This window comes from Helianthus annuus, chromosome 3 (assembly GCF_002127325.2).
Source record: "Helianthus annuus cultivar XRQ/B chromosome 3, HanXRQr2.0-SUNRISE, whole genome shotgun sequence".
Lineage (NCBI taxonomy): Eukaryota > Viridiplantae > Streptophyta > Magnoliopsida > Asterales > Asteraceae > Helianthus > Helianthus annuus.
Window position 1 is genome coordinate 24,370,596 of NC_035435.2, and position 24,526 is coordinate 24,395,121.

Here is a 24,526-nt window from a genome sequence, read left to right on the forward strand (position 1 = left end):
ATCTGTTAAATCTGTTTCAAATTAGATCTATTTGCTGTTCCATTGGATCTGTTTACTATTTGAAATTGCATGTTAAAGCTGTTTCAAATTGGATGTGTTTGTTGTTCGATTAATCAGGTATGGATCTATTAATGCATATGTTTCAAATTGCATGCTAAATTTGTTAATGTTTCAAATCAGATTTGGATCTGTTGATTGTTGCTGGATCTGTTTGCTGTATTATTGATTGTTACTGTATCCATATGTAAGTGTAAAAACAAAATTAATGCATCTGTTTACTGTATTGTTTGTTGTATCAGTTAGATTAATCAGATTTGGATCCATATGTTCATGTGTATATGATATCGACAGTGTACTGTATACATATGTAAGTGTAAAAACAAAATTAATGCATCTGTTTGCTGTATCGTTGTTGTATCGGTTCGATTAATCAGATTTGGATCCATATGTTTATGCGTATATGTATCAGATAATGGATGCTTACCACACAAATGTTGTTGATTGTGAAACATCATCTAAAAAGAATAAACCAAAATTCTTGTGGAATAATGATGCGTTTATGGAGTTTGTCGAAGCTTGTGGAATATGTGATCGTTTGACATTATGTGTTGTTTGACGTTTATATTTATACAGGATGGATAGTGACTACTCTGATTCAGATGACAGTGATGAAGAGTATATGGATGATGAGGTTATAGGATTTAAAAGGTTATGTGTCTTAGTTGTGAAGGAGATTATAATAGCTCGTAATTTGCGTAACGCACGAACACCATGTCACATTTCGGAACACACTGGGCACCAGTTTATTAAGAAATTCTTAATGGCCATCCGAGACGGTGTTATGATATGTTTCGGCTGACATACCTGTTTTTAGACAGTTATACGTTGATCTTGTTACTAAATACGGATTGGAACAAACACGTCATGTGTCTATTGAGGAGTCGGTCGGAATCTTATTGATGACTTTGGCTCATGGATATATAAATAGGTTTGTGCAAGAATCTTTTAATCATTTCGGGGAAACAATTCATAGACATTTCTATAGAGTTTTGGCAGCCGTGCTTAGGATGAGTGCTGATATCATCAAGCCAGCCGCAAACTATAATGATGATGTACCTGCACATATATTAAACAACCCTCCGTATTATCCAATGTTCAAGGTATTATCTAATGCTCGATGTATCTAATGCTACAATTACTTTAATAAATGATTTAAATATGCTATTGTTTTGTATTTGTAGAACTGCATTGGTGCTATAGACGGGACACATGTGAGGGCATCGGCTCAATTGAACGAACAATCGAAGTACATTGGTCGAAAGGGATACGCTGTGACACCCCAGGAAAACCAGGAAACCAACGCAACTTAACTAGCTTCATTAGTAACCACGTGCTAAATTTCGGGATGAAATTTTCTTAACAGGGGAAGAATGTGACAACCCTCATACTTACATGTATCCGTACCAATTATTAAATGTTAATTAAAGTGCTTGATGACTGTGCTGAATTACTTAACTGCTTTCTGATTACCGTGTCATACTTACATGTGCTTGTTAACATACTAGTCTTGTGCAAAAAAGTTACTAAATAGTCATGTATGCATTCCTGAGTGTTGGGAATTAAAAATGTTACAAAAATATATATATATAGGACACTAAACGGAATAACTTGGCACTTTAACGAACCGGTATCTAACCGAACAACCGGACACTACCCGGAACACTAAAATATTTTAAAAAGCATTGTTTTTATTTTTTTGAGCTAGTTAAGGTTCCTAAACATCATAACACACCATAAAATATCTAATAACTAAACATCCTAACTAAACACTTGGATTTGAACTAGGATGGAACTAACTAGTTAAAACCTAAGCTAAGACCCCCCCCCCCCACCTATAATCGGCCAACACCAAGGGCCCACATGGGATTTTAAATTGATTAAATATTAGATCTTGTCTCTCCATATTAGACACATTACACATGAGTTAATACAAGAAGATGGTCTATAAGAATGCACATTAACCTCATATCCTTCATACTCTCATTATCATCTACACCCTAACACCAAAACTCTTTCTTTCTTCCTCCCTTGGCTTCGGCCGAAATCAACCACCCATACACCACCATCATTCAATCAAGTCTCTTCCATTCCACACATATACAAGGGTGTTAGAAGGTGCACAACGAAGCTTGGTGTTCTCGGAAGTTGAAGGACCTTCTCTATTCGCTATTAACCACCACTTTTCTCCTCTTGAACATCCCTAGCCTTGATCTAGTGGTAAGAACATCCTACACTTCATATTTCATGTTATTTAACTGGTTAAAGTAGGTTACATGATGATAAACTTAAAAAACACAAAGAAACTTGAACTAGAAACATGAACATAAGGTTTACATAAAGATGAAATGTGATGAAGTGATGTTAGTATGAAGTTGTTTTGATATTGTTGATTACCTGATGATTTTCTTGTTAATACTGATGTTAAATATCGTTGTTGGTCACTAAACATGTTAACGGAACAAATAGAACTTGCGTTAGAACACTACAAGCTGAAAACAGCTTCTGTCTGAACATTTACAACCAACTTCAGTTGGCTGTAAACAGGTCGATATTTAATGAAAAATTTATTTTCTTGAGTCTATCAGGTGCTATTTCAAAATACAGTTCTAATGGCACTGGAATCATAATTTTTGGACTTCGTTTACTATTTTTAAAGGACTGTTTTTGGACAGCAGCTCAAGCTGCATTTTTACTGCAGAAAATATGTGTTATATTTTTCATCATAACATGAAATCTGTGTAGAATTAGGTCATGAAATTTGTACTGTAGATGGACACTGATGTCGTTGTAATTCTCCCACTGGAATTTCGTCAATCGGACTTACGATGAATTTTAAATGAATTTTTCCTTGGACTGCAGTCAGAAAGTGACGAATCTGATTGCTGTCTGGTAAATGATTTTTTTATAAAATATTGGTAATGAATTGGATCCCGAGATTTTTATCCAATAATATTTGGATCGTTTAAGACATCCTGTAAAAAGTTGGAGATTTTTGGAGTAAGTTAACTATTTTATTTAAATGCCCGAAAACAGCCCAGTTTTGGATATTAAAGCTGAAATGACATAAGTAGTAATTTGCGTGTCTAAATGTCGAGTATGTTATCTGAGGATGATCTAACATATTATATGTCAATGAAAGTATTATGTGCAATATCATATGCTTGTTCTTGAGTAGCTATAGGTGGAATGTTTATATGAGCGTGAACTATTAAAGTGAATGCATGATATGTAGTAGATACGTGTAGGAACTTTGTGCTCTATTTGAAACCACTAAATGACTAACTGATAATCATATTAGGACGTTATTGACCAACCTTGACTGTTAGCTATACTTGAGAGTCAAACCGAGCAACTAAAGGTGAGTTCACACACTTTCTAAGGCATGGGATTCCCGGTGGTTTGGGAATGGGTTAAAGAACTAAAACAGAACCTACATATCCTCTTTGGGTAGGATATGTACCGCCATCCTCCATAGGTAGGATGCCAATATTAATCCTGCGTAGTCTCCTTGGGTAGAGTACGTACGTTCGTCCTCCTTGGGTAGGACAACAACCTTAAAACCTACTAGACAAAACTCTATCATTAAGTCCCTCATTTTATATCGACTTAATCGCCGAGGCCGATGGCGAGCGGGTCATTAGTTAATAGCGCTATTAGGTTTAACAAACCTCACATCGTGCCGTTCAGACGGGCGGTACTAATGGACTATGGCAAACTGTCAATGATGATAGACATTAACGTAGGACACAACTATTGTTCGTCAGTTGTCGATATCTTAACGGTCTAGTGGTTCACATGGGGAAGCCCCCACTGATTATGGATATGGTTTGGGTAATATAAAGGAACTGGTTAAACATTCTCTCAACTATGGGGTAACCCCCATGGCAAATAAGCCAACGAAAGTCAAACCACGTTTTTCAGAAACAACTTAAAACTAATCAACCAACCGTGAACTCACTCAACTTTGTTGTTGACTCGTTGTTACATGCCTTACAGGTCGCTAGATGCTTATGGAGCTTGCACGAGGAGGAGGTCGTTGTGGGATGAGGATGATGTGGATTGTTATGTCCCGTACTTAATAATCAAACTTTATAAACTTATGGAACTTATGATTTGGGTCTTTAAACTTATGAACTAGGAACTTAAGTTTTGGACTTTTGTTTTATGCTTCCGCTGTTAACTTAAGTCGGTTACTTTCTTTTGGTCACCAATTGTATTGTGGTTGGTTTTATTTACTTAATTTCGTTGTTCAATATGATTGGTGGCTCGATCCTGGTCATGTCACACCCCAAGCGGTGATACTCCGCATGGTGGATTTTGGGGGTGTGACAGATTGGTATCAGAGCCATTGGTTATAGTGAACTTGGTTTTAAAAAGGGAAAAGTTTTTTGATAAAACCAGACTATAACCTGTACAGTGCTCAACAATCCACAACGACGCTTCGCTCCACGAGCAAGACTTAACATCCTAGGTGATATGGTTTATGTTTATATTACCTACTTGTTAGCTACATGGTACATTGATCATGGTGTGCATTAGTTAATGTGACAACTCCTATTTGAACCTTGTGTGCTTACTCTCTTCTGTCACTCCACATTTACGCACCTTGCGACACCTTTCTTACGTGTGTTCCTCCGATGTGAAGATCATGAGTGGACGTCTCGACATGACCCAGGGTCAGCTGACGACCTTGATTAACGAACGGATTGCTGAAGCCTTAGCAACCCAATCAGGGAGTTAACCCATGCACACCCAATCACGCATAGGCACTTTCAAGGCATTCTTGGAATGCAAACCTCCCACTTTCGACGGCACTGGAGGAGCAATCGACCTTCTACACTGGATCCGGAGAATCAAATATACATTTGAAGAGAGTGAAAGCCCTTCCAGCAAACGAGTAGAGTACGCTACTTGCATGCTGCAAGGGAAACCGTGTTCTTGGTGGAACGCACAAGTTCAGATGCTCGGGCTGGCAGACGCGAATGCCACCCTCTAGAGCGACTTCAAGGATTTGATTAAGGAAGAATTATGCCACCTGGACGACATTCTGAAACTTGAAATAGAGTATTATGGTTTAAAGATGGAAGGATCAGAGATTGAGGCGTACACAAAGAGGTCCAACGACTTGGCTGCCTTATGTCCTAACTTGTCACAACCCATATCTAGACGAATCAAGCTATAGCTTAGAGGCTTAGTCCCAGAAATCCAAGGGTCTGTAATTGCGGCCAACCTTTCCACAATCCAGCATCAGGCGGTGGAAGAGGGCAAGTTGCCCAAGCGTAACTTTTCCAATGCAAACACTCTTAATAGTAACAAGCATATTTGGAGTGATCACCAAGGTGAGGGTCCTAGCTCTATACGATAGGACCCGCGCAGGAAACTAGTACAGCATGGGCTGTACTACCAAAATCAGGGGGGATACCTCGGGAATAAACCAAGATGCCGCAAGTGCCAATGGCACCACAGCGGGTGATGTGCGGGATCGTGTTGCCAGCGGTGCAAGAAGATGGGACATATGGCTAGAGACTGCAGGAGCCCATATCCTACAAACCGAAACCAACAGCAGGGTAGCAAGAAGGAGTGTTTTCGATGTGGTGCTGAAAACCACTTCAAGAGGAACTGTCCGCAGATGAGACGGAATCGTGACAACAGCGGCAACCAGGGCAACGGGAACAATAACGGAGACAATAAGGATAACCGTCGAACTGGTGAGCATGAGTTCCTGAATGGACAAGAGGAAGAAAGAAACAACCCCAACGTTGTGGTGAGTAAGCTACTACCAGACCACTTCTTTGTTTCTATTTTAGTTGATTCGGGTGCCGATGTTAGATTTGTGTTCCTAAGAGTTAGTCAGGTGCTTAAGCGTACCCCATTACCCTTAAAACACCAAACATGTAGTAGAACTAGCTAATGGTGAAAGTCTTAAGGCCACACACATAGTTAAGGGTTGTAACCTCATTTTAGCTGGTCAGACCTTCTCTATCGATCTTATTCCTATCATTCTGGGAAGTTTCGACGTTGTTATTGGGATGGATTGGTTATCTCATCAGCAAGCGGAAATTCTTTGCAACGAGAAGATTGTCCGCATCCCTCGTTCTGGTAAAGAACCTCTCGTAATTCATGGCGACAAGAGTGGCGCTGTTGTGGGCATCATCTCTTTCCTTAAGGCCCAGAAGTGTTTGCGAAAGGGCCATACTGCTCTCCTAGCCCTCGTTTCTGATACATCTTCGGAAGAAAAGAAGATAGAAGACATACCTATTGTACGTGATTTTACTGAGGTATTCCCTGAGGAATTACCTGGTCTTCCACCTCATCGGCAAGTTGAATTCCAAATCGAGTTAGCTCCTAGAGCAGCTCCCATAGCTCGAGCACCTTATCGTCTAGCTCCATCAGAACTTGAAGAACTGTCCACGCAACTACAAAAACTCTTGGAAAAGGGTTTCATACATCCTAGCTCTTCGCCTTGGGGAGCCCTAGTGTTATTCGTGAAGAAGAAAGACGGTACCTTCAGAATGTGCATTGACTACCGTGAACTCAACAAGGTGACCGTGAAGAATCGTTATCCTCTCCCACGTATTGATGACTTGTTCGACCAGTTGCAAGGGTCGAGTTTCTGTTCTAAGATTGACCTAAGGTCAGGCTACCATCAGCTGAGAGTCCGAGATGAGGACGTCTCCAAAACAGCATTCAGAACTCGTTACGGCCATTACGAGTTTCTGGTTATGCCTTTCGGACTAACGAATGCACCTGCGGTTTTCATGGATCTCGTGAACCGAGTGTGCAAACCTTACCTGGATAAATTTGTCATAGTCTTCATCGACGACATCCTGATCTATTCTAAGAGTCAGGAGGAACACGAGCAACACATGAGGCTTATTCTGGAACTTTTTCGAAAAGAGCAGTTGTACGCCAAGTTTTTGAAATGTGACTTCTGGCTTCGCGAAGTCCACTTTCTAGGCCATGTGGTAAATAAGGATGGGATTCATGTTGATCCATCCAAGGTCGACTCGGTTAAGAACTGGCCTGCACTCCGCACACCAACAGAAATTCGCCAATTCTTGGGTTTGGCAGGATATTACAGAAGGTTTATTTAGGATTTCTCAAAGATTGCGTAACCGCTCACCTCACTGACTCAGAAGGGTGTCACCTATCGTTGGGGTGATGCACAGGAATCCGCATTTCAGCACTTGAAAGATAGACTTTGTAGCGCGCCTATCCTCTCATTGCATGAAGGCACAGATGATTTTGTGGTTTATTGCGACGCTTCCATCCAAGGACTTGGTTGCGTGTTGATGCAACGTGACAAGGTCATTGCCTACGCATCGCGCTAACTTAAAGTTCACGAATGGAACTACACTACGCACGACTTGGAACTGGGAGCAGTTGTTTTCACACTTAAGATATGGAGACATTACCTGTACGGTACCAAGTGCACCATTTACACCGATCACAGGAGTCTCGAGCATATCTTCAAGCAAAAGGAGATAAACATGCGACAACGTCGATGGGTCGAGCTCTTGAACGATTACGAATGTGCGATTAAGTACCATCCGGGCAAAGCCAATGTTGTGGCTAACGCCCTCAGTCGAAAGGATACTATACCTAAGCGTGTACGTGCGTTACAGCTTACCATTCACTCTAACCTTCCCACTCAAATTCGTGATGCTCAGGTTGAAGCATTGAAAGCAGAAAACATTAGGGTTGAGTCCCTGCGAGGGTCGAGGCAGCGGCTAGAACAAAAGGAAGACGGCGCCTACTACGTAACAGGATGCATCTGGGTACCACTTTATGGAAACTTACACGAGCTTGTGATGGATGAAGCGCTCAAGTCTCGTTATTCGGTCCATCCTGGTTCGGATAAGATGTACCGCGATCTCAAGACTACGTATTGGTGGCCTAGCATGAAAGCCCACATAGCAACCTACGTTAGCAAATGTTTGACTTGTGCGAGAGTCAAGACCGAATATCAGAAACCATCAGGTCTACTTCAACAACCTGAGATACCTAAATGGAAATGGGAGCAAATTTCCATGGATTTCATTACTGGTCTGCCTAGATCTCAACGCGGAAATGATACCATTTGGGTGATCGTGGATCGACTGACCAAGTCTGCACATTTTCTGGCTATCAAGGAAACGGATAAGTTTTCTACCCTAGCAGACATCTATCTAAAGGAAGTAGTGTCAAGGCACGGAGTGCCAACCTCCATCATTTCTGATCATGACTCACGTTTTACATCTGAGTTGTGGCAAGCTATGCACAAGTCCTTTGGCTCTCGATTAGATATGAGCACGGCATATCATCCGCAGATGGATGGGCAATCTGAACGCACCATCCAAACCCTTGAACACATGCTTAGGGCATGTGTAATCGATTTTGGTAATGGCTGGGAAAAACACCTCCCGCTAGTGGAGTTTTCGTATAACAACAGTTACCACACTAGTATCCAGGTCGCTCCGTTCGAGGCATTGTATGGACGGAAGTGTCGATCACCTCTCTGTTGGGCAGGAGTTGGCGACAGTCAAATCACTGGCCCAGAACTTGTAGTAGATACAACCGAAAGGATCGCCCAGATACGACAACGAATGGCGGCAGCTCGTGACCGCAAGAAAAGCTATGCTGATAAGCGCAGGAAACCACTCGAGTTCCAGGTTGGGGATCAAGTGCTACTCAAAGTCTCACCTTAGAAAGGTGTAGTTCGTTTTGGCAAACGAGGCAAACTCAATCCGCGCAATGTCGGGCCGTTCGAAATCTGAAAAGATTGGCAAGGTGGCTTAAAAGCTGAATCTACCGGCAGAACTCAGCGGAGTTCACAATGTTTTCCATGTGTCGAATCTGAAGAAGTGTCTGTCAGATGAGACCCTCATAGTTCCTCTCAAGGAGCTCACTATTGACGATCAGCTGCGATTCGTTGAGGAACCAGTAGAGATTACTGATCGAGATGTTAAGATTCTCAAGCGTACCAGAATACCTCTTGTCTGAGTTCGTTGGAATTCCCGTCGTGGCCCAGAGTATACCTAGGAATGAGAAGACCAAATGAAACTCAAGTACCCCCAACTGTTTAAGAAAAGTGCAACCACTACAGAGACTGAAGCTACTACAGAATTTCAGAACGAAATTCCAAACCAACGAGGGGATGATGTGACACCCTAGGAAAACCAGGAAACCAGCGCAACTTAACTAGCTTCCTCAGTAACCACGTGCTAAATTTTGGGACGAAATTTTCTTAACAGGGGAAGAATGTGACAACCCTCATAATTACATGTATCCGTACGAATTATTAAATGTTAATTAAAGTGCTTGATGACTGTGCTGAATTACTTAACTGCTTTCTGATTACTGTGTCATACTTACATATGCTTGTTAACATACTAGTCTTGTGCAGAAAAGTTACTAAATAGTCCTGTATGCGTTCCTGAGTGTTGGGAATTAAAAATGTTACAAATATATATATATATATATATATATATATATATATATATATATATATATATATATATATATAGGGTAAGGTTATTGTAAAAAAGACCAAAAGTGTGAGAAAGGTAAGAAATAATCTCAACCATTAGATCTAAATTAATTGAAAAGGGTAAACAAGTAATTTTATCATTAATTCAATTAATTAAAAAACTTCCCATAACCGCCACCTTAATTATAGGAAGTATATAACACCATTCAGCAAGTATATAACACCATTCAGTAAGTATATAACACCATTCAGCAAGTATATAACACCATTCAGCAAATATATAACACCATTCAGCATTCAGCAAGTATATAACACCATTCAGTAAGTATATAACACCATTCAGTAAGTATATAACACCACTCAGGAAGTATATAACACCATTCAGTAAGTATATAACACCATTCAGCAAGTATATAACACCATTCAGCCAGTATATTAACACCATTCAGCAAGTATATAACACCATTCAGCAAGTATATAACACCATTCAGCAAGATATAACACCATTCAGTAAGTATATAAACCATTCAGCAAGTATATAACACCATTCATTGACTAAACATCTGATCGAAACATATGTTTTTCTCTATATAAGTATAGCAATATGGTACTCATATTAAAGATAAAAAAACGCTCGTTATTATGGTGTATTTTTTTTTTTAAAAAAAGTTACGTATTAAAAGTTATTGACGTTTAAAAAAGACGGGGGGAAGTTACATGTGCATTACCTAATTTCTAGTAGGGTTTAAAAGACTATATTGCCCCTAAATATTTCAAATCAGTCCAAATTAATGAAAATATTTTACAATTTGGTCCCTGTTGATCTCAACCATTAGATCAAAAGATCTAATGGCTGAGATTTTTTCTTACCCTTCTCACACTTTAGGCCTTTTTTACATGATCCTCTACCTATATATATATATATATATATATATATATATATATATATATATATATATAGGTAAAGGATCCTGTAAAAAGTCCATCTTTTGTAAGAAGTGTAAGAAATAATCTTGGAATGACAAGTGTCCCTCCTCTTAATTAATTCAAAAGGGTAGATTAGTAATTGTACATTTTTGTCATTTAATTGATTTACAATATAACTGAAAAAAAACTGGCCATGAGAATTTTTAGGGATTGATTGTTTCATCATCATCTTCACGTCATCTTCTCCGATTTGAACACACATCCATATCCGACCACCGTCACCAATTTCTTTCGTCTCCACAAATCATTCACCGTCATCGTCTTTCATCTTCGTCATCCTCATTTCTGATCGTGACTTGAATCATGGTCATGGTGTTTTAAAATATGGGAATGTTTTATATTTTGATTGTCCAGATGTTAAAACACCATGGATGTAATCACAATACAATGTTTTCTGGATTCTAGATAAAACACCATGACTTGAATCATTGTCAATTTATCCAGTTATTTTAAAAAACCACGCCATGAATCTGATTATACAATGTCTCCATATAAAACACCATGACTTGAATCATAGATGTTTAAAACACCACACCATGAACAATGTCTACAGATAAAACACCATGACTTGAATCATAGTCATGGTGTTTTAAAATCTGGGGATGTTTTTGTATTGATAAAACACCACGCCATGAACAATGTCTCCTGATAAAACACCATGACTTGAATCATAGATGTTTTAAAACACCACGCCATGAACAATGTCTCCAGATAAAACACCATGACTTGAATCATAGTCATGGTGTTTTAAAATCTGTGAACGTTTTCTATTGATAAAAACACTACGCCATGAACAATGTCTCCAGATAAAACACCATGACTTGAATCATAAGCGTTAAAACACCACGACATGAACAATGTCTCCAGATAAAACACCATGACCTGAATCATAGTCAATTTATCCAGTTTTTTTAAAACACCACGCCATGAATCTGATTACGGATCTATTTATGATAAAGTATGAAGAAATTCGTTGATTTTTTGGAGATTGATGACGGTTACCATATAATTCGCTGGTTACCATATAATTCGCTGATCTTTAGGAAGGTTGTTGGGGGTTTTGAAACGGTTACCGTATTTTGAAACGTTGGAAAAGTCACTATTGTCCTTCAATTTTTACATAAGGTCCTTCTAATTAAAAAACAATTTACATTTTATACCCTATTGATCTCAACCATTAGATCAAATATCCAATGGTTTAAAACACTTCTTACCCTTCTTACATTTTAGACACTTTTTACCATATCCCTACCCTATATATATATATATATATATATATATATATATATATATGACACCAAACGGAATAACTTGGCACTTTAGTGAACCGGTATCTAACCGAACAACCAGACACTACCCGGAACACTAAAATATTGTAAAAAGCATTGTTTTTATTTTTCTGAGCTAGTTATGGTTCCTAAACATCATAACACACCATAAAAATATCTAATACCTAAACATCCTAACTAAACACTTGGATTTGAACTAGGATGGAACTAACTAGTTAAAACCTAAGCTAAGACACCCCCCCCCAACCTATAATCGGCCAACACCAAGGGCCCACATTGGATTTTAAATTGATTAAATATTAGATCTTGTCTCTCCATATTAGACACATTACACATGAGTTAATACAAGAAGATGGTCTATAAGAATGCACATTAAGCTCATATCCTTCATACTCTCATTATCATCTACACCCTAACACCAAAACTATCTCTTTCTTCCTCCCTTGGCTTCGGACGAAATCAACCACCCATATGTGACACCCCAGGAAAACCAAGAAACCAACGCAACTTAACTAGCTTCTCAGTAACCACGTGCTAAATTTCGGGACGAAATTTTCTTAACAGGGGGAGAATGTGACAACCCTCAAATTTACATGTAACCGTACAGTTTATTAATGATAATAAAAGTACTTGATGACTGTGCTGAATTATTTAACTGCTCTCCGATTACTGTGTTATAATTACATGTGCGTGTTAGCATACTAGTAGTATATAGAAAAGTTACTAAATAGTCCGATATATTTTCCTATGTGTTAGGAATTAATTTCGTTACAAAAATATAGGTATAAGACGCCTTACGGAAGAATTAAACAAATTAACGAAACAGTATCCGACTGAACAACCGGACATTACCCGAGATACGAAAATATTGTCAGAAATATTATTTTATCATTTTAAATTAATTTTGGTCACAAAAATCCCCATACACCATGTAAACATGACATACACCCATTATTCTTGAAAATACCCTTAACCTTCTAACTTAATACCTATAAGTTAACAAAAACTTTCACTTTACCCCCCCCCCCAACCGATTTTTCAGCCAAATCTTCACCAAATATTTTGTTGAGATAATATTCTTGTAATCTTGATTATGGTTGGCCAAGAGATAAGTAATCATGACCATAGGGATAGGGTGGCTCATGGTGTAAGAGCATCTTTACATGCATTGGTCCTTGAGATCACCCATCATTACTAAACCACACTCTCTCACTCACTCCCTTTCCTTATTTTCGGCCCCACATAACCGAAACCACCACCATCTCCCTCATATCTTCTCCTTCAACACATTCAAGTGCCATTCCAAGCTCCAAAATTGATTCCTAGAAGTTGCAAGTGGAAGAGCTTACAAGGAAGCTTTGTTCAAGTCCTTCTCACCATCTTCTTGTCTTCATTTTTTTTGTTCTAGATTCCTACCCTAGCCTTGTGCTAGTAGTAAGTCTCTTCACACCCTTGTTCCATCTGGTTCTTGTTATGTTTTGTTTGAATGTTCATGACACACAAGAGCTAAAACACTAAAATGTTGAACTTAAAGTTCTGCATAAAAACCATATATAAAAAGGGTGTGTGAAGTTTAAATCTGGATGGTTTAGGGTTGGTTAAAGCATGATTGAAGTTTTAACACTTGTTCATCAATAAACCATGGTTAGGGTCTTTGTCTATGCACTTTTAGTCACTTCCACAATATAAACAGCTTGCTGAGTTGAATTTTCAGCCAACTTCAACAGGCTGTAACGGGATCATTTTAAATCGAAAAACGGATTTTCTGAAGCCTAAAATGTGTATTTTGGAATAACCAAACAAATGGCACTGGAATCGTAATTTTTCGAAACCGTTTACTATTTTTAAAAGACTGTTTTTGGACAAGCTGCATTTTTACTGCAGAAAAAGTGTGTCATATTTGGAGTCATAACTTGAAACCTGAGTAAAATCGACTCATGTAATTTTTACAGTAGTTGGTCACCGTTGTCAGGATGACCCTCCAACTGGAATTTCGTCAAACGGACTTACGGTTAATTTTTAGTGAATATTTCCGTAAACTGCAATTAGAAAGTAACAAATCAGATTACAGTCGAGAAAATGATTTTCTATCAAATATGGGTAACGAACTGGACTCTGAAATTTTTACATTATAAATTTTGGAATATATAGAACCTTCTGTAAAAGTTTGAGAATTTTTGGAAAAGGTTAACTATTTTATTAAAATGCTCGAAAACAGTCCAGTTTTGATTAATAAAGCTGAAACGACATAAGTAGTGATTTGCGTGTCTAAATGTCGAGTAGGTTATCCGAGAATGATATAACATGTTATATGTCAATAAAAGTGTTATGTGCAATGTTGTATGTTTGTCTACGAGTGGGGAATAGATGGGAAACTTATAAGGGCATGAACCGTTAAAGTCATGCATGTTATGTGATAGATACGTGTAGGGACTTTGTGTTCTCTTTGAAATCACTAATAAACTAAGTGATAATTATACTAGGGCGTAATTGACCAACCTTGACTATTAGCTATATTTGAGAATCAAACCGAGCAACCAAGGTGAGTTCACACTCTTTCCAAGGCATGGGATTCCCGGTGGGTTGGGAATGGGATTGAATGGCTACTCGAACTATCATTTCTATTAAACTATTTACTACTGTCCTCGGATTGAAGGGCACGTACGTAAAGCCTACGTACACGACCATAAGACCATCAACTCTATCAATTGAAGTCCCTCATTTATCGACTTAATCGCCGAGGCCTATGGCGAGCGGGTCATTAGTTAATAGCGCTATTAGGTTTAACAAACCTCACACCGTGCCAGTCAGACGGGCGTGTACTAATGGACTATGGGCAAAGGGTCAATGCTGATAGACATTGACTTAGGGCACCTCTTACATTTTCGTAGCAGTCGATACGCGTGGTCTAGTAACGCATGGGAAGCCCCCACCAACCTTCGCAAACATGTCAGAAAGACCGCGATACGAATTCATACGATACATGATTTACAAAACGAACAAATGATTTACGAAACGAATGCTATAACTAAACAACCAGCTGTGAATTCACTCAACTTTGTTGTTGACTCGTTGTTACATGCCTTACAGGTCGCTAGATGCTTGGAGCTTGCACGAGGAAGGAGTCGTTGTGGTGTACGGACTGTTATGTTCCGTGCTTAATATTTAAATCCTTATGAACTTATTAAACTTGCGTTTTGGACTTTAAACTTATGGACTATGAATTTATATTTTGATATCACGTATTATGCTTCCGCTGTTTAATTTAAAACTTGGTTAACAGGCTTTTGGTCACCAATTGTATTGTGGTTGGTTTTATTTACTTAAAATACATTGTTCAATATGATCAGTGGCTCGATCCTGGTCACATCATGCCTCCAAGCGGTGGTACTCCGCATGGTGGATTTTGGGGGTGTGACAGATTGGTATCAGAGCCATTGGTTATAGTGAACTTGGTTTTAAAAAGGGAAAAGCTTTTTGATAAAACCAGACTATAACCTGTACAGTGCTCAACGATCCACAACGACGCTTCGCTCCATGTGCAAGACTCGACACAATAGGTGGTATGATCTATGTTATATTCTCCGTTAGATAGTCTACAATATGCATTAGATAACTTGATAATTGCTATATGAACCTTGTGTGCTTACTCTCTACTGTCGTCCCACACTTACGCACTCCCGCGACACTTTCCTCACTTACGCTGCCTTGTTATGAAGATCATGAGCGGACGCGGAGGACGTATCAACCTCACTCAAGCCCAGTTGACGGCTTTGATCAATGAATGAGTTGCTGAGGCACTCGCAGCTGTTCCTGCAGGAGGTCCACATGCTCAGCCTCCTGTGTATACGTTCAAAACATTCATGGATTGCCGACCTAGCACCTTTAGCGGCACAGAAGGAGCTATAGGTCTACTTCACTGGTTCGAGAAGCTTGAGTCTGTATTTGAGATGTGTGAATGCCCCGAAGACCGAAGGGTGAAATATGCTACTGGAACACTCGAAGGAGCTGCATTAACCTGGTGGAAAGCACAGGTTCAATTGCTTGGGTTGGCGGTTGCCAATGCCACCCCATGGAACAGTTTCAAGGAACTGATTAGAGAAGAGTACTGCAGTCGTGACGACATCCACAAGCTGGAAGTGGAATTTTTCAATCTGAAGATGACGGGATCTGAAATTGAGGCATACACGAAGAGGTCAAATGAGCTAGCCATCTTGTGCCCTACTATGGTGGACCCTCCCTACAAACGCATTGAGCTGTACCTTAAGGGTTTGGTGCCAGAAATTCAAAGCCACGTAACCTCAGCTAACCTTGGCACTATACAGCATATCGTCAAGTTGGCTCACTGATTAGCGCAGTTGAGCAGAACAAACTGCCCAAACGTATTAGCGCCACTACTTTTGATACTCTTACCGACAACAAGCGAAAATGGGATGGAAACTCCAGTAAGGGTTCTGCTTCGGGTCAGTCTCAGCAGCGAAAGAGTGAAGACTACCAGAGTCCTGGTCAGCAATCCTCCGGTAATCAAGGACATGGTGGATATCGGGGAAACCACCCAAAGTGCAACAAATGCAACAGACACCATAGTGGTCAGTGCAACAAGGGACGCTGTCAGAGGTGTCTCAAGATGGGTCATGAAGCCAAGGATTGCAGGAGCTCACGGCCTGCAAATCAGAATCGTCAGCAGCAACAGCAAGCACCTCAGAATCAGCAACAGCAACAGGGCAACAGGGGATGCTTTCAGTGTGGCGCTGAAGGCCACTTTAAGAAGAACTGTCCCCAGCTGAACCAGAACCAGAACAACAACCAAAGGAACGGGAACCACAATGGAAATAACAACGGAGGCAACAATGGAGGTAACAATAATGGCAATGGCGCCCAAGGTCGTGTGTTCGTGATTGGCCAAGGGGAGGCAAGGAACGATCCCAACGTTGTGATGGGTAAGTTTCTTCTGGATGATTTCTTTGTTACTGTGTTATTTGATTCGGGTGCCGATACTAGTTATGTGTCCTTGAAAGTTAGCCAAATGCTTAAGCGCACTCCAACACTTTTGAACACCAAACACACGGTAGAAATAGCAAACGGTAAAAGTCTTGAAGCCACACACATAGTTAAGGGCTGTAACCTCGTCCTAGCTGGTCAGACCTTCTCCATCGATCTTATTCCTATCGTTCTGGGTAGTTTTGACGTCGTGATCGGGATGGATTGGCTATCTCATCATCAAGCGGAGATTATTTGCAAGGAGAAAATCGTCCGCATTCCTCGTTCTGGTAAAGAACCCCTCATATATCACACCCCCAAAATCCACGTGCGGAGTACCACCGCTTGGAGGCGTGACTGACCAGGATCTTAACCATCAATCACATTGAACTCATAAGTATAGGTAAATAAAACTTTCATTTATAAACAACAAGTGTTACAATGTTACAATATTTCACAGTTTACAGCGGAAGCATATTTAACTCAATGAGTGTTTATAAAACCACTGGTGACTTGCGTTGCGTTTCCATATATCTCAACCCATGACAACTCCAGCTTCTTAGACGGCAAGTTCCTTTGATATGCACCTAAAGTCCTGCAAGGCATGCAGCAGAGAGTCAACAACTAGTTGAGCGAGTTCACAGTTAATGGTTCAGAAAATGTAATAGTATAGGTAAGCCTTGTGTTCGTTCATTAATTCATGTATAGCATTAGTTCGTATCGCGGCCTCCCAGGCATGCGTGCGATGACTAGGGAAAATTCCCAAGTATGCTAGACTAGGTATATTTGTATCGCGGCCACCCGGAATGTGTGCGATGATTAGTGTATAGTTCGCGGTCTACCCCGGGCATGTGTGCGAAGATTAGTCATATTATCGCGGCCTACCCCGGGCATGTGTGCGAAGATCGTTTCAATAAGTATCACTAGTCTAGTCGTGTCTTATCCATAACCCTTCCTCACCCGAGGACCATATAATTAAGTTCCATAAGCTAGGTAAGTACAAGTAAATAATCCAATAACCCATTCCCACCCTGGGAACCCCATGCCTTGGCTGTGTGAACTCACCTTGGTTTGCTCGGTAAGATTGGTTACTTGTTTATCAGTTGATCAAACACGTCCTAGCATGGTTACCGATAACAATTAGTTCACGTGCACTTACGTCATATAATCACATCTTGCATATTATGCATTTAATATCATAACACACCCTAGTCATTCAGTGCACTTAGTGATTCATAACACGGACTCAGGTTCCCATTTATAAATTTAGTATGTCATGTTGTTTATCACATGTCATATTTACGATAACTGTTTGGTGTCGCAAAGAACACCAAAATCACATATCTTTTGCTCGTATCACACAAGTAACGTATAAATAAGACACATAGCCATACTTATTCAAATCATCAGCACACAACTAAGCGGGTCTCGAGTACGTTACATAAATAATAATTCAGTCAATCCTATAACTCCTAAAATGTACAGCCCTTACAGGTCAAGCCCAACCAAGCATATAATCACTTTAGATACTAGGCCCGTTACACAAGTCCACTTGCCCAACCAATTTATTGTAGGCCAATATGTTTGACCCAAACAGTTAATCACGTAACCCAACTCAAGTTCATCGTTATCATTAACAACCAACACTATGATTTCGTTATTATGCATGTTCAGAAACACAACAACTCTGTCCATTGTTCAACATGTTAACCTACTCGACGAAAGTCCCATGAAAGTATCTACGGTGACAGGCCCTGTGAAGAAACCCTCCAGTTTCGTCACCCAACTGTTTCGTCGACCTATACATTTGCTAACCCTAATCATCACATAATGAAACAGAACATGTCATGAACTCCATCACTAGGCACAATCATTAAGTCATTAAGTCATCGGTTAACGAGAACCTTTTGCATACTATATTCCATCCAATTTCACATGCGAAACATTACCACTTTGCACATATAAGCAATCATATGTTACCTGACAATTCACATGCACATATGAGGATTATGGCCGACAACCTAAAGTAACTCTTATCCACTTGGCTGCACTATCTAGACATCTCACATAATATACTCATAGTATGATCATCATTAAAGAAATAATCAGCATATTATGACACCTTTGCTAACCATAATCATGTAAAGAACAATCAAAATAGGATTTAACATAAATATGGGTTTACTAACCAAGATATTCGATTAATAGGGTGATGTCTCGAGAGGGGGGGTTTCTCCTGCCGTACATAGAGTATGGAACCAGTAGGGTTCTTGTTTTGGAGTTGTGTGATAAGCAAACATATGGATATACATTTAAATGGACAAGGGTTTGGTTTAGGTGATTAAGCTATAACCGGAATGGGCTTGAGCCCACTCACTTGAGCCGCCAACCCACCTGTTGCTTTTGTTTTGAATCGGGTACAAACACCCACAAGGGGTGGCCAAGCTTCAGGTTTAAAGGACTGAGTTTGGGCTTCGAGTGTGAACCGAGAGGTGTGTGCCAAGATATCCAAATGCGGCCCAACATGTGTGTGCTAAACAAGTTCGTTACCCAAGCGTGTCAATTACATTCGCAGTTTAATTCAATTAGTTACCCAGTTTCATTTAGCAACACATAAAACGTTTAACGATTCCTAGTATAGCAAAATAATTATGTTCACACAAACATTTAGTGGTGCACATGGTGGACAAGACAAGACAAGTAAACGTAATTAAGTTCGTTACACGTCAAAGGTTGTGGAATATTAAGTAGTGCTAACCTCGGTTATTCGGGTTGTCACATCATCCCCAACTTGAAAGAAATTTCGTCCCGAAATTTGGTACGTACTCACTGAGGAAGCTCGTTACGTTGCAAGGTTTTCCTGGGGTGTCACATCCTCCCCCCGTTGATCTGGAATTTCGCCCCGAAATTCCGTGGTAGCTTCAGCCTCAGCAGTGGTTGTACTGTTCGCGAACAACTGGGGATACTTTTCTTTCATTTGCTCTTCGCGTTCCTAGGTGTACTCTGGGCCACGTCGGGAGTTCCAACGAACTCGAACAAGAGGGATTCTCTTGTGTTTGAGGACCTTCACATCCCGGTCCGTGATTTCAACAGGTTCCTCGACGAAGTGTAACTGTTCGTCGATAGTGAGTTCCTTAAAAGGAATTATGAGGGTCTCATCTGACAGACATTTCTTCAGATTCGACACGTGAAAAACATTATGAACTGCCCCGAGTTCTGCTGGTAGGTTTAGCTTGTAGGCCACTTTGCCTATTTTCTCAATGATCTCGAACGGTCCGACACACCGCGGATTTAGTTTTCCTCGCTTGCCAAAGCGAACCACACCCTTCCAGGGTGAGACTTTCAGTAAAACCCGGTCCCCGACCTGAAATTCCAACGGTTTCCTACGCTTTTCCGCGTAGCTTTTCTGACGGTCGCGAGCTGCCGCCATACGTTGCCGTATCTGCGCAATCTTTTCCGTGGCGTCCACTACAATCTCTAGACCCGTGATCTGACTATCCCCCACCTCTGCCCAACAGAGAGGTGACCGACATTTACGCCCGTACAATGCCTCGAATGGAGCGACTTGAATGCTGGTGTGATAACTGTTATTATACGAAAACTCCACCAAAGGGAGATGCTTTTCCCAGCTGTTGCCGAAGTCGATAACACATGCCCGAAGCATGTCTTCAAGAGTCTGGATCGTGCGCTCAGACTGCCCATCCGTCTGAGGATGATATGCTGTGCTCATGTCTAACCGTGAGCCAAAAGATTTGTGCATCGCTTGCCATAGCTCTGACATGAATCGTGCATCCCGATCTGAAATGATAGAGGTGGGCACCCCGTGCCTCGAAACAACTTCTTTAAGATAAACGTCTGCGAGAGTGGAGAACTTATCCGTTTCCTTTATAGCCAGGAAGTGTGCAGACTTGGTGAGTCGATCCACGATCACCCATATAGTATCATTCCCACGCTGGGATCTGGGTAAGCCTGTAACGAAATCCATGGAAATCTCCTCCCATTTCCATTGTGGTATCTTGGGTTGTTGGAGTAGGCCCGCTGGTTTCTGATACTCCACTTTGACTTTTGCACATGTCAAACACTTGCCGACGTAAGTCGCGATGTGGGCTTTCATACTAGGCCACCAATATGTTGTTTTGATATCGTGGTACATTTTATCCGACCCTGGATGTACCGAGTAGCGAGACTTGTGTGCTTCATCCATCATAAGTTCCCGTAAACCGCCATAGAGTGGGACCCAAATACGCCCCGTTACATAGTAGGCGCCGTCTTCCTTCAGTTCCATTCGTTTCCTTGAGCCGCGCAAGGCTTCAGCCTTGACGTTTTCGGGTTTCAATGCTTCTATCTGAGCAGTTCGTATCTGTGCAGGGAGACTGGACTGAATAGTGAGTTTCAAAGCTCGTACCCACCTAGGTGTAGTGTCTTTCCGACTGAGGGCGTCAGCCACAACATTGGCTTTGCCTGGATGGTACTTGATAGCGCATTCATAATCGTTCAAGAGCTCGACCCATCGTCGTTGACGCATGTTCAATTCCTTCTGTTTAAAGATATGCTCGAGACTCCTGTGATCGGTGTAGATGGTGTACTTGGTACCGTACAGGAAATGTCGCCAAATCTTAAGCGCGAAAACAACAGCTCCCAGCTCTAAGTCGTGCATAGTGTGGTTCCGTTCGTGAGCTTTAAGTTGGCATGAAGTGTAAGCAGTGACTTTATCCCATTGCATCAATACACAACCAAGACCCTGTATTGATGCGTCACAACAGACCACAAAATCGCCCGTGCCCTCTGGCAATGAAAGTATAGGTGCGTTGCATCGTCTATCCTTTAAGTGCTGAAAAGCGGTTTCCTGGGGATTACCCCAACGATAGGTGAAACCCTTCTGTGTCAGTGGTGTAGGCGGCTGTGCAATCTTTGAGAATTCTTTAATAAATCGTCTGCAATAACTCGCCAAACCCAAGAATTGGTGAATTTCCGTTGGTGTACGCTGTGCAGGCTAGCTCCTGATCGAATCTACCTTGGATGGATCAACATGGATCCCATCCTGGTCTACCACATGGCCTAAGAAGTGGACTTCACGGAGCCAGAAGTCACATTTTGAAAACTTGGCGTACAGCTGTTCTGATCGTAGAAGTTCCAAGGTAAGCCGTAAATGTTGCTCGTGCTCCTCCTGACTCTTGGAGTAAATCAGAATGTCGTCGATGGGGACAATCACAAACTTGTCTAAATAGGGCTTGTACACTCTGTTCATATGATCCATGAAGACCTCCGGTGCGTTCGTTACCTCGAATGGCATGACTAGAAACTCACAATGACCGTAGTGAGTTCTGAATGCTGTTTTGGAGGCGTACTCATCCCGGACTCTCAGTTGATGGTAGCCTGACCTCGGGTCTATCTTTGTGCAGTAGCTCAACCCTTGCAACTGGTCGAATAAGTCATCAATACGTGGAAGGGGGTAGCGGTTCGTCACAGTCACCTTGTTGAGTTCTCGATAATCGTTACACGTGCGTAACAACTTCTCTTCCCGGGTATAACGGGGCTCCTTAAAGCGAAAACTAGGTTCGACGAAACTCGAGTCCATTAATTCCTGAAGTTGATTAGGCAGTTCTTGCAACCTTCCTGGTGTAGGGTAATAAGACGTACCAATAACAAAGGATACTTCTAACATGATACGGGTCCCACATCCCGCCTGACGATGTGTAGATAAGTCTGACAGTTCTTCTGGTAACACTTAGGGAGAAGTCACGAATAACTGGTGGATCCTCGATCCTCCTTTCCTTAGTCTTGACATCCGTGTTGAGGGTTAACATTGCTGGGTAATCCTTCCGTAGGCACTCCTGGTCCTTCTTGTTGAGATGAAGTTAACCGTTGTGCCTCTCTGACACGTTGAAATAGACAACACTTCTTCGCACAAAGTTTTCTCCTCCATGGGTGTATCTACACGGTATCTGAATAGCCAATCCGCACGGCTACTGCATCAAATCTATCAAGGGTAGCAGTAGGATGGTCGACGTCGATCACTTGTCCCACAAGGTCGAGATTGCATTCCAACAACCATATGAGGTTTCCATAGGCTTGCCATCTGCCGAATCCACGACAGGTTCGATTTCGAGATGTACCAGGGTTGAGATAAACGGCGACGAAGTGATTTATTACAAAGAGCATGAAGACCACCATGTTGTTACGATCTTGGCGTTGCCCACACCAATCCTAAATGTCCATCGCGAATACCACATCCAGTGTTGTTGCCACTGTTACTAGAACTCCCAAAACTATCATTGTTCCTTGGGTTGTTGACGTTTTAACTTAACCATTACTGAGGTCGGTAAGGTGCCACGCTCATCCTCCTATCCGTCGTCGTTGCGAGTGGTTCGAGTAGTTCACTGTCTGATACGAGAGTGTTGCAGAAGTGATCACACTTCGGGATCGGAGACGTCAATCCATGAGTTTCAATAAATGAGGAGGAGTAAGAAAAGTATCGATCATTCATTCGACGCTGGGACATCCAACTCAAGGACGTTCGTATAAGCACCTAACATCCTACACGGTTCGCTAGGTGTTCAGATGGGTGTTCAGGTAACACTCGACAGCGTCGAGTTTCGAAAGAATCCAACGATAAATGAGAAATTTCATGTTTGAGTTTGAGTAGGGGGACAATTACTGCTATGGCCCCTATAGGTGGGTTATGTTTCACACTGATCAAATAACGGGACAGAACCCCTTTTCCCACTTGTGGAATATTAAGTAGTGCTAACCTCGGTTATTCGGGTTGTCACATCATAATTCGTGGCGACAAGAGTGGTGCTGTTGTGAGCATCATCTCTTTCCTTAAGGCCCAGAAGTGTTTGCGAAAGGGCCACACCGCTATTCTAGCCCTCGTTTCTGATGCATCCTCAGAGGAAAAGAAGATAGAAGACATTCCTATTGTGCACGACTTTCCCGGGGTATTTCCTGAGGAATTACCTGGTCTTCCGCCTCATCGCCAAGTTGAATTTCAAATCGAGCTAGCTCCTGGAGCAGCGCCCATAGCTCGAGCACCGTATCGTCTAGCTCCATCGGAACTTGAAGAACTGTCCTCGCAACTAAAAGAACTCTTGGAAAAGGGCTTTATACGTCCTAGTTCTTCACCCTGGGGAGCTCCAGTCTTGTTTGTGAAGAAGAAAGACGGTACTTTCAGGATGTGTCTTGACTACCGCGAGCTCAACAAGGTGACTGTGAAGAATCGGTATCCTCTTCCACACATTGATGATTTGTTCGACCAGTTGCAAGGGTCGAGTTATTACTCTAAGATTGATTTGAGATCGGGATACCATCAGCTGAGAGTCCGAGAGGAGGACGTCTCCAAAACAGCATTCAGAACTCGTTACGGCCATTATGAGTTTCTAGTTATGCCTTTCGGATTAACAAATGCACCTGGATAAGTTTGTCATAGTGTTCATTGACGACATCCTGATCTATTCGAAAAGCCAGGAAGAACACGAGCAACACCTGAGGCTTATTCTGGAACTTCTTCGAAAAGAGCAGTTGTACGCCAAATTTTCGAAATGTGACTTCTGGCTTCGCGAAGTCCACTTTCTAGGCCATGTGGTAAACAAGGATGGGATTCATGTTGATCCATCCAAGGTTGACTCGATCAAGAACTAGCCTGCACCCCGTACACCAACCGAAATCCGCCAATTCTTGGGTTTGGCAGGATACTACAGAAGATTCATCAAAGATTTCTCCAAGATTGTGCAACCTCTCA

At 41.3% G+C, this 24,526-nt stretch overlaps 1 protein-coding gene across 1 annotated transcript in view; it reads left to right on the forward strand.

Annotated features, from left to right (window-relative positions):
* The first annotated feature begins 472 nt into the window (after window positions 1–472).
* LOC110931331 overlaps window positions 473–24,526 on the forward strand; it is a 45,472-nt gene continuing 21,418 nt past the window's right edge. Inside the window, exons 1-4 of the mRNA XM_022174728.2 lie at window positions 473–564; window positions 634–708; window positions 989–1,160; window positions 1,242–1,306. Coding sequence (XP_022030420.2) covers window positions 473–564; window positions 634–708; window positions 989–1,160; window positions 1,242–1,306 — 404 coding nt within the window. The remainder of the gene's footprint in view (window positions 565–633; window positions 709–988; window positions 1,161–1,241; window positions 1,307–24,526) is intronic.